The sequence below is a fragment of the Trypanosoma theileri genome (assembly GCF_002087225.1).
Source record: "Trypanosoma theileri isolate Edinburgh chromosome Unknown TM35_Tth_21_V1, whole genome shotgun sequence".
NCBI classification, from domain to species: domain Eukaryota; phylum Euglenozoa; class Kinetoplastea; order Trypanosomatida; family Trypanosomatidae; genus Trypanosoma; species Trypanosoma theileri.
The window spans coordinates 307,384-320,491 of NW_021639863.1; the positions used below are offsets into that span (position 1 = coordinate 307,384).

Consider the following 13,108-nt stretch of genomic DNA (forward strand, 5'->3'; position numbering starts at 1 on the left):
AGATTTCCCAATCATGGCGAAGATTAACGTAAATGGTGAGAAGGCACATCCATTATATGAGTATTTAAAGAAAACAAAACCAGGACTTCTTGGAAAACAAGACATTGAAGATAATTTTACTTCTTTTCTTATTGATAAGAATGGAGTACCTGTGGAGCGGTTCCCTCCTGGAACACTTATTGATGAAATGGAGGAGGAATTAATTCCATTAATGAAGTCTGCAAAACTTTTACCCTCACGCATGTGAAGGATTATTATTATTATTCTTATTATTATTTCCTCTTAAACCCCTATGAACGTTTGTTTGTTGTAGCTCCCATCACAAAAAAAAGAGTTTTTATTATTATTTCTGCATTATACTATTAAGTGGGAGCTTTTTTTTTCTTTTCCCAGGGTTTCTTTTCCCCTTTTTACATGCTTTTTTTTAAAAATTTTCGGTTGCAGTGATTTTTTTCTTTATGGCAGATTAATTTCCTAATGAATTCTTTGCTCATTTTATTTATTTATTTGCATTTATACTACTATAAGCAGTGAGTCTTCTGGGCAACAGATAACATTACATGCAAGACATTATTTTTTCCTTTTTTTTTTTTTTTACCTCTGCCAGTATATATGTATATGTACATATATACCTATATATAGAGAGAGAGAAAGTTATACCATTATTCTTTTTTGCTTGATTTCTTTATACTTCAATTTCTTTTCTTTTCCTTTTTTTTTCTTTTCTTTCTTTCATGTAGTCTACGTATTGTTTTTCAACTGTAACCCACAGTATACTGCAACGCATAACGAATACAAGAAGACGTAACATTAGCAGTACTGATTATAACAAGAGCAAACAAAGTGAAAAAAAAAAGAAGAGAAGAAAAAAAATAGAAGAAGAAGTTAATACAATCAAATAGAGCAAGGGAACTTTAAAAAGAAAGAAAAAGAGAAAAATCACAGGATGTCCTCGCAAGAAAACACTACGCCTCCTCCTCCTCCTTCTCTTCATACTGGCCATTCTAGCATTTACGATTTTCAGGTGCTAGACGCTGACCATCAGCTGTACAATCTCTCTCAACACAAGGGACATCCACTATTAATATACAATGTGGCCAGCAACTGCGGCTATACAAAGGGTGGATACGAGACAGCGACAACTCTCTATAATAAGTATAAAGATAAGGGGTTCACTGTATTGGCTTTCCCATGTAATCAGTTTGGTGGACAGGAGCCTGGTTCAGCACAGGAAGTGAAGGAGTTCGCCTGTACACGGTTTAAGGCAGATTTCCCAATCATGGCGAAGATTGATGTAAATGGTGAGAAGGCACATCCATTATATGAGTATTTAAAGAGTTGTCTCTCTGGAAGTGCGGGAGTACAGGCTATTAAGTGGAATTTTACTTCTTTTCTTATTGATAAGAATGGAGTACCTGTGAAGCGGTTTTCCCCTGATACTACTGTGGATGAAATTGAGCAGCAGTTAATCGCTCTGCTTGATGATGATCATGTTCAGAACTCATCTTAGGCTATCTGCAATACATGTACGCTTGCTATTTTGACGGGTCTTTCTGGTTTTTTTTTTTCTTTTTTTTTTTTTCTGTTTTCTTCTTCAAACACTACGTATATATTTTTCTCTTTCTTTATCTCTTTCTATTCTTCTTGTGGGATTTACTACTTTTATTTCCCCCAACATGTTCAATCATCATGACAACGGTCAAAGAAAAAAAAAAAAAAATAGGAAATCTAAAAAAAAAAGACAAAAAAAAATTTATAATAATAGGAAGAAAAAGATATTTCTTTTTTTCCTGGTGTCATGATGTAAGAAACGAGGCGCAAACGGCTCGGACCAGGTGAAGGTGAGGAAATACACTCACAACACTTTGATATCTACTGCTGCTGTGATTTTTTTTTTCCCCCTTATTATTATTATTATTATTATTATTATTATTATTATTATTATTATTATTATTATTATTATTATTATTTGCTTGCTGACGGTAGGGGAGTGGGTCGGCTTTGTTTTTTTTTTTTGTCTGCGCCTGTGTGCGTGCGCATGGGGGGAAGTGTTAACTTTTTTTCTCTTCAGTTGGGGAACCACGTGGTGTGAGGGAAGTGGTGGTCTGGAGAAGAAGAAAGAACAACAAGGACAAGAAAAAGAAAAAGAAAAAAAAAAAACGATGAGATTGAATTTTTTTTTTTCTCTCTCTCTCTTTGTGTGAGTGCGTGAGTGTTTTTGATTGTCAGTCTCTATCTGGATCTGCGAATACTTGTACTTATATCTACATTACCTGTGTGTTCGTGTTTGTGTTTCTTTGTATATGTGTGACTGTATGTGTGTGAGAGAGAGAGATAGAAAGAAGGAGAGAGAGAGAGAGAGAGTTAGGGACATGCGTGTATGTGTGTATGTTTGTTTGTATGTTTGTGTGTGGACGTACAAGAGGAGAAAAAAAAAAAGAAAAGAAAGAAAAAAGTAATTAGAAGGCGATTTAATGGGAGCGGCATGTGGCAATTTATTCTTCAAATGTCTTTTCTGTTGTATTGTTTTTCTTTTTTTTTTTTTTTCGTTTTTCGTTTTCTTTTTTTTTGTTCTACATATGTGTGGTTCATGAACCTGTGAATGCCTTGAGAAATAGTATTATCTTTGTTAAGACATCATTTCTAATAATCGCCTCTTTTACCTTTTTTTTTGTTTTTTTTCTCTCTTCTGTTATTAATCGTATCTTTTTTTTTTCTTTTCTAAAGGTGGTTGTGTTAAAAAGAGAGACCATTCCTCTTTTTCTATATCCATCTCTGTGGGAAGGAGCAAAAAAAAAAAAAAAAAAAAAAAAACGCCTATTTATTCACATAAGCACCGGTTCAGTCTTTCCAGCGTCTTTAGGTGACGCTTCAGTATGTGTCTGTGTATTTCTGTTCCTAAGATAAGGTAAGGGAGGAGAAATATCTATCTGTATATATACTTCTCTCTCTCTCTCTATATATATATATATATAGATATATAGATATATAGATAGAGAGTGAGAAAGTACTAGTTGCAATCAACGTGAATGCTTAAGGGGAGCAATGGAGACATTTTAAGGGTTGTTCGTGCAACAGCAGCAAAGAAGACTTTTGTTCCTGCGGGTGAAGAAAGAAGTGCTGTACGTAATGTTGTCAATATGTCTTCTCAAGCACCCGTTTCATTACCACCACTCTTAACGTCCTCACTATTGTGGGCATCTGCACTTTCCCAGAGAAATGAATCTCCTGTTGTTACTACTAGTGCTAGTGCTAGTGCTAGTACTACTAATGTTGATGGTCTTTTCTATGAGAGAATAAACTCGGAAGCCAAACAATTGGGTTTTGATGCAATAGAGCGAGCTGAAGTGCGGCGACGCGCTAAACTTTTTCTTCTTGAGAAAGATAAATATTCCCTTTCTGAGGCATCTCCTAGTAAAACTGGGAATACTAGGAATAAAAAGCAAACACTTGTGGATAGTCTGAAGGAAGAGATAGAAGGTTGTCAGATGTGGTCTGCTGCTGCCGCTGCTCAGATACCAACACATTTTTTTATTGGTATTGATATTAAACGAACAAGTGAGAAGGAAATGTCTACTTGTAATAGTGATATCGTTAATAATAATAATAATGATAATAATAATAACGATGGTGTTCATGAGGAATGTATACAGCGGTTATTTGAAGCCATAGCAGTAGTATCAGTGATGTTGTATTATCTCCGTCCACTGCGTAATGCTATTAGTACTGCTGTTTCTGCCATTATACTATCATCATCATTATTATCATCATCGGAATATCTTTTAGGAGAATTACTATCATTCTTTGAAGAACTTCTCCGTAAAGGAGGTGCTGCTCCCTATATAATAGCAGAGGTATTAGTTCACGATGTGTCTAGTCGTATTCCTTTAGAGTCTGTAGTTCAGCCATGCTTTACATTTATACATCAACGGCGAGATGAAATCATAAGAAGTGTTAATCGTATTCAAATAGCTTTAGAAGATGTAAAGGCAACCACTGTATTAGGTGTAGAAGTACACGGTGAGAAACTTCACACACTGAATGAAGAACAGTTGAGAAAAATTCGCGTTCTTCTTCAGCGAGAATTGCGTCAACATCTAAAGAAGAACAGAGATGCCACTACACACAGCCTTCAACAATCGCAATATTTTCTTTTGGCGTGTAATCAATATAAAGAAATGGTAGGGAAAAACACCCAACACATTCATCCTCGTAGACTATACAAAGAAAGATTTCTTTATTCAGATCTCTCTTGTGGTTATGGTGTATCATCACAGAGAATCCAAATGGAAAAGAAAGTGGAAGGGAATACTATCATAGAGTCTGGAAAACCTAAAAAGGTTAATGAAAGTGTAATAACAATGAATAGTTCTCATCATAATATTATTTCTTCTTCCCGTTGGGAACGTACCGTTCTTGAAGTTTGGCGGGCACATCGTGAAGTTGTCTTTACCGTCTTGCTGCGTCGTCCTTTCTCTTTAAAAAGAATAATAAAAAAAAAGAAGAAAGAAGAAAAATGTAAAGGACAATATTCACATGAATGGGGAAAGTTTATGAGTAGTAATCAACTTACAGATACTGTTGAACCAGAAGAACTATGGTGTCATCTCTCTGCTATAGTTGAAGTACATAATCATGATAGTGTTGTTCCCTTGATAGATACACTGTTGGATTGGGTTAAAAATGAAAAGAATATAAAAAATAAACAAATATACACTATACATGCAGTGGAACTCGTTATTTTTCTTTTTGCTGCCAAAGTTCATAGTAATAATGATTATGGTGGGAAATCAGATGATGTACGGTTACCATTAGAGAAATTACTACAACGGATAGAGGAAAAACATCTCTCTACTACTATTAATAGTAATAGTGATAGTAATAGTAATAGTAATAGTATACCGTTATTGAATGTAGCATTTCAGGCGTTAACCGAACCGCTTTCTACTTTTCTCGTAGATGCAACTTTCACAGCCCTTTTCTCAAAAGAAAAGGAAATAAATTCTTCTTCTTCTTCTTCTGTTTGGACTCATGATTCGAGTTTTCCTCCTCTACGTTGGGTTTGGGGAAATAATCGTCTATCACTGATGTGTATGGCTGCACTGTTGTGGAATCTTCATTCATCCAAAGCGTTAAATCACGCCATATTAACTCTACGTGATAATAAATTTTTTTCTCACTCTATAAACACGGATTCTACAATATTGTCCACCTCAACTTCAACCTCTTTCTCGTTATTACAATGGCATGCGCATGTTCTGGTACTGTTAACAACAATGATAAAGTATGGTAATCATGGATCTGCTCTTACGGCTACAATAGTGGAGTCTTCTTCTTCCCCATTGAAGTTGAGATTTCTTTTAACAGTTGTTGAATGGTTAAACACTAGTCTTCTCGCTATTTTAAATACTATACATGTGCGAACAAAGAAACCACTTCCTCGTTTTATTAGTGAGGCATTATGGGATGTACAAATACCATTAACGATATGGGCATTACATCATATAACATCTATGCGTAATGAATGTGGATTAGTAGATGTATGTAAACTTGTAGAAAATTGTCAATTGATAATTAATGATCTAACCTTGCGATGGGATTATAGTATTGTACCAAAAAGACGATATCATAAAAAGGAAACCATGCCTTCTATTATTTCTACTACGATGATTGGTCTTAAAGAAGAATATGAAGCTGATGCTATTATTGCAGATCGTGTCGTAAAGTTTGCTTCTCTTCTTGAAGGAGAGTTATTATCCGCTTTAGATGTTTTACCACATCTCTTTTCTAATAGTCGTAGCTTTTCATGTATGTGTAATGCTGTTGGTATAGTATTATATGATGTGGATATTCGAACGGGTCATCAAATAATGAAATATCTTTTACATCTTTTACCAAATGAAAAGGAAATGGATGTGGAAGCACATGTGGGTATTATTCGTTGTTTATCCTCTATGCGGCATGGTTGTACACTTTGGCAGGAGGCACTTTATCACTTTACTCGTGCAGTCACTCTAATCAATAATATTAATAAAGAGGATGAAGTATCATTACAGAGGAATCAACGTTTTTCACATATACCGAGTGATCTTTCAACCGCACGAGTTTTACGTTGTGTGGGGAGTAGTCCACTTTCATACTCTATGCGTTGTTTACTTACTTTTAAAGTTGTGGCTTTTGCACGTGCGGCTGGAGTTCCTCTTAACACACAATCGTTTTCTGCTTGTTTACATAATTTCACTATGCGAAAGGAGGAGACATTATTAGTGGGATCATGGTTTAATAATAATAATAATAAAAGTAATAATAAAAACAATCACTGGTGTGATGCTCTGCAGTGGTATGATGATATGAATACATCTACATTATTATCATCTCGGGATTTATCCTTTTTTCTTTCTACATGTCTGCAGAGTATGCTTGCACAGGGAGAATGGTCTGATGCCCTTCTTTCACGTCCACTAGTTGAATGGATTCGTCTTTATGCGGGATCTATGAAATTAGATCCATATGATTATATCACTAAAGTGTTTATTTTATTAACATTATGTGCATCTGATAGAACGAGAAGTTGTGCAAATGCTGCCAAAGCGTTATTTCAATCTATTCAAGATTCTTCTCTTCATATGAAATCATCTACAGTAAATTATAAAGTATTAGAAGAACTCTATCATACAGCTATTTCTGATATTTCACCTTCACTCTACAATGAATTAAATACAACAATATCTCGTACACCATTATTCCGAAAAGAGGCTCCAGTGATACCTAAACCTGTAATTAAACGAGAAGAAACGCTTTCATCACTACAATTAAGAAGATATGGAGTTTTATACACACATACACATTACAATCATCATGAGGCTCTAGTAGTAAAATTAAGGCAATCCCTATCTTCACGATTAGATGGAACACCAAAAGAAACTACGAATACTTCCTCTTCCTCCTCATCCTCTGAGGAAGAAGAAGGACAACAACAACAACAACAGAAAAGAGGAAAAGGTTCACTTGTGCAAATTCGTGAACGTGTATCTCGTGTATTTCCTTTAATGCAGGTTGTATGGTCAGAAGAAATACTTCACTCTGAAAAAGTAGAGGAAAATGATGAAAATTCCATAACTGGAGATGCAGCACGTTCATTGATGGATACACGTTATGCTAGTGTTTTAATCCCACTACGAAAACTTGAGAAACTCCGGGCAGAAAAGCGAAATGGTATTCGACGACGTCATTTAGTATTGAAATCTGAGAAAGGGAAAGGGAAAGTTGAGAAATGATGGAAGTGGAACTGATAAAGGTAGAGTTGAATGAGGGAATATATATATATATATATATGGCTTCATTATTTAAGATTTTGGTTCTTTTATTTTTTTCTTTCTTGAACAACCCCCTTTCCTGGACCATATTTGTGTGTTCTTTTTATTTTCGTTTGCTTTACTCCTCTATCGGTTGGCCTGTCATGAGCCACTTAAGGCGTTAAGTATTTGAAAAGAAAAGAACAACAGTAATAACAACAGAGGAATCAAAAAAAAAAAAAAATATTAAAATAAAAAAATAAACAGAGATGTTCTCTTATAGCAGAGGTTGTAGGGCACCTGTGTTTTGTCGCATTATCGATATTATGCGGCAACATGAACCGTATGCACGTCCTGGTATATTATATCCCATACGTGTAGAATTAGGAGCAAATGTAGAGAAGTGTACACCACGTGAATTGCAGGAAATCATAGACACCATGTTGGCCCGTTCACAACGTTTCGGAACAACCAAAACAGGAGTGATTTATAATGTAGATAACTCCGTGGCAACGGAGATAAAGGCGTATGGACGGTATGTAGTTACGGGTAATATGCGTGGGGGATACATTAAAGGGGATCAACGGTATGGACCACGTTTAACAGGATACGGTGGTGCCACTACGAAACCTGGATTGCGGTGGAATGGAGATGATTTGTAAAAGTATATATATATATATATATAGACTCAAAGTATATACATATGTATTTATACATGAGTACTTTGTACTACATATTTGTTTATATTGACTAGTGTGATGATGATTATTTTTGTCTATTTTATTTTTTTATATTTATTCTTTTTCTTTTTTCTTATCCCCTTCTGTTCTTGTGACTATGGTAACAGAAGAATACGATTTTGTCCTTCTACTTCCAATGTTTGTTATGAATGGTTCATACAACTCAAACTATTATTATTTTTTTTTTGTTAATAATGCTGGATAGTTATTACTATTATTTATTTATTTATTTTTTTTTTTATTTTTTTTCATTTATTCTATCTTCTTTTGTGCTGGGGGAAACTCTGTGTCTGTAAGGTATTTAACTGAGGAATTGTCTCTAGTGTGTGAGACTAAAAGAGAAAGAGAGAGAGAGAGTAGAGTGGGATTTTGGGGGCCGTATACGTGTTAAATCGTACAAGGCAACAAACAGATCAGAAAGAAAAGAATTCATCAACGAAAAGCCATAAGAACAAGAACAAGGCACATATACCACAACTAATCAACCAACCGGTCCCTAAGCAAGTACAACAAGGAAAGAGAGAAAAAGAAAAAAAAAGAGAAGAAAAATATAATCAAATGATTGTAGAAGGTTCTACAGTGGCAGAAGTGCCTACAGTCCGCCGAGTGCGACGGATGCGGTCTCACTTTGAGCGCCTCGTGCGGCCAGCGGATGTGGCCCCCGGCGAGCCAATGCCGAGTATAGAGGGATGGGTTCTTTTCCTCACAAACCTTCCCGCCAACACCACCACAGACCACATCCTAGACATCTTCCACACACATGCGAGCCCAACCGCAACCACAACCACAACAACATTAAATAATGAAGCAGATGAGAATGAGAAGGATAATAATAATAATAACAATGATAATGATAATGATGATGAGGGAAATACGGCTACAACGACGGGAGCAGTAACAGGTGGGGGCTACGGACGTGTGAGGGAAGTCAAAATGCCACTGGATCGTAACTGTGAGTGCTGCGGCTACGCCCTTGTGGAGTTGGAGAGCCGCGAGGCCTTCACTCGGGCACTGCGGGAATTAAACGGCATTCCACTTCCCTTCGCAGAGGGCGAACCGCGGGATGGAGGGGAGGCGTGGCGGCTGCATATTGCCCCAACCTTTCTTGGAGAGGAAGAGGAGGAGGACCCAATGGCGGGTGAAAAGCGTATGCGTGAGTAAGAAGAAGAAAGAAAGAAGGAAGGAAAGGAGATGGAGGAGGAATAAATACATTACAAACATACAAACACTCACACGCCTCTATTCTGAGGTAATAGAAAGAAGGGTCTACTGAAAGTAGTAGACGTTTTTTTTTTTTTTTTGTCTCTTTTTTTTCTTGGTTGTTGTTATTGTTATTGTATGTACGTATGTGTGTAGTTGTATTGTTGCTTGTTTGTTGTTTTTATTTACTTCTTCTTTTCCCCTCCTTTTTTTTTTCCTTTTGTTTCTTATATATGTGTTTGTATGGTGTCTGTTTTGTTGTTATTATTATTGTTGTGGCATCCCCTTTTTGGATTTTTTTTTGTTTATTTCTCTACTATATGGTTCTGTTTCACATGTTTATGAAAAGGAAAGGTGAATCAGGTATAATTTTCTGAAAAAGGTTGGGGAAAGAGAAGAAGAGAAAGAAAAAAAAAAAAAGAAACAAGAAACGATTCCTTCTCTCACTGTATTTGATTCTGATCGGTGTCCTAAGTTTTTTTTCTTTTTGTAATTACTTTCCCTTAAATATGATTGCTGATCACCCAATATGGATACTGTGTCGGTATTCTTTTTAAATCACAATTTTTTTTTTCTCTTTTTTCTTTCTTCGTATTTTCTTTTAATACGTGTATTTTCTTTGATTGGTTGTTATTATTTGGTAATATAATTAAATAGGGTCTCTTCTGTAGTGCCCAAGTAAAGAAATCTCATTCTTGTGTAGTAGAATCAAAACAAAAGGAAAAAAAAAAGTAGAACAAAAAAAGAAGGAAGAAAAAAAAAAAAAAAAAAAAAGGAAAAAAAAAAAAAAAAAAAACAGCGGCTTGTAATAAAATGAATCCATCAGGAGGAGGTGTTCAGTCATCCTTACCATCTGTATGTGGAGATGGTACAGGTATACAACGAACGAGTTTGCCCTTTGTAGTATTTGAACTTGCCATGGCATCTATCTGTACTTTTAGTTACTTTGCAATGAGACGCATGCGGCGACTTTCTGAACTGCGTGCGCAACAACGTTATGATCGTCTTAGTCGACTGGAAATTGGGTTTGGTGCGAACAATAATAATAATCTTACCGATCATGTTATTGCAGTATAGGTGTGTTTGAATGGGGTACTGTTGAAGAAGTTATCCTCTGATGGAGCATTATTATCCTCTGTTTTTTTTTTTTTTTATTACTATTATTTGCGTTTCTCTCTTCTTTGTGTGAATCTTTGCTCTTTTTTTTTCTCTGTATATGGTGTAAGGTACCAATATGAAGAGCAATGATCGCAGTTGTGTCGTGTTTGCAAGCAGTTTTTTTTTTCCCTCTTTGTTATCCTCTTTTCGGTTCATATTCTTTCTCTCACTCTCTGTGTGTATATGTATATATACCCTCTGGGAAAAAACAGATGCTTTAATAATTCTGATCTCTCTTTTTCTTATTTGTTGCAATATATATATATAAATAAATAAAAGGGTATCTCTCTGTGTTTGCGTGGCTCTCTCTCAAAGAGAAAGGAGAGAGAGAGAAGGTTAGAAGAAAGGTAGGGGAAACCTGTTGTAGTCTCCGTGTTTTGTTTCTTAGCCTATATATATATATAATGAGTGGCTTTGCACGACTTCGAAGCGATGGGGCTCTCTCTATTGATCTTAGAGAAGTAACAAGTGGTCCGTCTTCTTCAAACGTCTTTGTACGAGATGATAATAATGTTGTTGTTCCTTCACTCCAGCAGAGTTCTCCACATCCCAGCAGTGAGATCTTATTGGGAAATGTATCTTCATCCACTGGAACTCCTTTATCCCCACGCCCGCGTATTCCCTCATCTGTAAATCCAGTTGAATTTAATATGAAGGAACGATTAGTGCAAGAGGAGGAGTGGCGTCATCTGCGAGAATGTACATTTAATCCAAGTATTAATCCACGTTCCAGACATTTAGCATCAATGAAAACTGAAGAAGAAGAAGAGAGTAATGTATTAATCACTCGTCGTCACTCATCACATAAAGTCCATCAAAAACTTTTTGATGATGCCAAGAAACAACGAAATAAATTAGATAAACTTCGGGCTGCGAGAGAGGCAGAGAAGGAAAGAGAAGAACGATATGAGATGCAACAAGGATATCTCTCATCTCATAGTATTTCACCTCGTCGAAAGAAACGTAACAGTAAAGAGGGAACTGACAATAATACTGATAATAATCATCATCGTGATACTGCTGGTAATGAAAATTTAGAGGTATTTGAGCGACTGTATGCAGATGCCTCATGTAGACAACAAGCGAAGGCGGAGGAAATCTTGCGGCGTGAGGAAGAAATGAAAAGACGTGAAGAAGAAGAAATGAGAGAAAGTGGAAGATTAACATTATCACCAGAGCGACGGCGAGAAGAAGAAGAACAACAACCCTCACAAAATGAAGAGGCACAGAAAAAGAGAAGAGCTGAACGAAAAGAATTATTTGCTCGACTCTCTGTTCCTTTACGGAGAAGAGAAAAGTGTACGACTACCGTAGATGAGGAACTAACACCACAGAGGGAAAGAGAATCCCGTCGATCTAGTGTACAGTGGCCATTACCATTCCTACACACACTAACGTTAGCGGACCTTCAACGGCACAATGAACTGGTAAGTCGAATGAGTTCGAGAGCAGTGTTTTGATGAAATTTGGTTGTTGTTTTTTTGCTTTTACTTTTTTTTCCTTTTTCTTTTTCTTTTTTGTTTTTCTTGTAAAAGTATCAAATAAGTGTAATTCGCACAAGTACAGTCAAACAGTTTTTTTTATATTTCGCTATGTGTTTATTTTATTTTATTCTTTTCTTTTTCATTCGTGCCTATTGAAATACCTGAGAAGTGCACCACACGGACAGTGTTGTGCTTTTTTTTTTCTCTCTCTCTCTCTCTCTTTTTATTTGTTTTTATTTTTTTCTGAAATGTGTATATCTTTCTTATTTTCTATTCTTTTTTTCTTTTGTTAATATATATATATATATATATATATATATAGCGTAGTTCAACGAAATGCAGCGTGGAGTACGGCGGTATATCCATGGCCAGTCCGGTGCATACACCCCGTCTTATCACGAATTGCTTGGAAAGTCTCCATGGATAGTTGTACGGCATCTTGATCACAGCAGTGCCGATGGAGATAACGCCGTCACGTTGTCTGAAGGAGACGTCGCCACTGTTTTTTCACAATTCGGTGAAGTTGTGGATGTGCGATTTGTTCGACATCGGCGTACGGGTCGTTTCTTAGGTACAGCCTTTGTGAAGTTTGAGGATTATCGAAGTGGTATACTTGCGGCGGATGAGATGAACTCTCATCATGAGACTGGGAAAGAAGTGCGGTTAACAGCAGCCGCCAAACGTGGAATTGAAGTGGAACGCTGCGATGCGGCGGAAGTTGTGGGGCTTCCGGAGGGTGTGGAATCATACGCCGCGTGGTTAGAGCGAATAAAAAGTGGTGGGAAACTCGCAGGAGTGTCTGTTGGTGAATTGCAAGAATGAAATGATATTCCAGAATTTTGTATCTTTGTATGGATTCGTTGATAATATATACATATATACGTATTTCACCGTGTAAAGTAAATACTAAGAAGAAAAGAGTCGTTATGGTTGCTCTTCCATCCCTTTTTTTTTTCTTTTCTTTTTTTTTATAGTTGTATGTTTGTATGTTTATTTCAATAAAAAATTGATTTTCTCTTTTTCTCTTTTCTCTTTTTTCTGTTGGCTAATTGGGTTAGCAGAGAACTACCGGGACAGACACACCTTCATACACGCAGCCCAAGAAGAGGACGCGTGTGTTGAGAGGAAAAACAGGCAAATACCCTGTCTCCATACGATAACCAAGAGTTTGGTGATAAAACACATTTCCATATATAAATATATATATATATATATATATATTTATATATAT

At 36.2% G+C, this 13,108-nt stretch overlaps 6 protein-coding genes across 6 annotated transcripts; all 6 read left to right on the top strand.

Moving 5' to 3' along the window:
• Positions 1–946: 946 nt before the first annotated feature.
• TM35_000212130 (glutathione peroxidase-like protein) lies at positions 947–1,510 on the top strand (the record flags this gene model as incomplete). The annotated part of the gene is made up of 1 exon (XM_029027063.1): positions 947–1,510. The coding sequence occupies one exon, from the start codon at positions 947–949 to the stop codon at positions 1,508–1,510; it is 564 nt and encodes a 187-aa protein (XP_028881673.1).
• A 1,519-nt stretch (positions 1,511–3,029) lies between these two features.
• TM35_000212140 (uncharacterized protein) lies at positions 3,030–7,277 on the top strand (the record flags this gene model as incomplete). The annotated part of the gene is made up of 1 exon (XM_029027064.1): positions 3,030–7,277. One exon carries the CDS (start codon positions 3,030–3,032, stop codon positions 7,275–7,277), a length of 4,248 nt encoding a protein of 1,415 aa, XP_028881674.1.
• A 287-nt stretch (positions 7,278–7,564) lies between these two features.
• On the top strand, positions 7,565–7,957 carry TM35_000212150 (uncharacterized protein; the record flags this gene model as incomplete). The annotated part of the gene is made up of 1 exon (XM_029027065.1): positions 7,565–7,957. The coding sequence occupies one exon, from the start codon at positions 7,565–7,567 to the stop codon at positions 7,955–7,957; it is 393 nt and encodes a 130-aa protein (XP_028881675.1).
• Positions 7,958–8,593: 636 nt separating this feature from the next.
• TM35_000212160 (RNA-binding protein 8A) lies at positions 8,594–9,196 on the top strand (the record flags this gene model as incomplete). The annotated part of the gene is made up of 1 exon (XM_029027066.1): positions 8,594–9,196. One exon carries the CDS (start codon positions 8,594–8,596, stop codon positions 9,194–9,196), a length of 603 nt encoding a protein of 200 aa, XP_028881676.1.
• Positions 9,197–10,797: 1,601 nt separating this feature from the next.
• TM35_000212170 (uncharacterized protein) lies at positions 10,798–11,853 on the top strand (the record flags this gene model as incomplete). The annotated part of the gene is made up of 1 exon (XM_029027067.1): positions 10,798–11,853. The coding sequence occupies one exon, from the start codon at positions 10,798–10,800 to the stop codon at positions 11,851–11,853; it is 1,056 nt and encodes a 351-aa protein (XP_028881677.1).
• Positions 11,854–12,213: 360 nt separating this feature from the next.
• TM35_000212180 (putative RNA-binding protein) lies at positions 12,214–12,699 on the top strand (the record flags this gene model as incomplete). The annotated part of the gene is made up of 1 exon (XM_029027068.1): positions 12,214–12,699. The coding sequence occupies one exon, from the start codon at positions 12,214–12,216 to the stop codon at positions 12,697–12,699; it is 486 nt and encodes a 161-aa protein (XP_028881678.1).
• Positions 12,700–13,108: the final 409 nt, after the last annotated feature.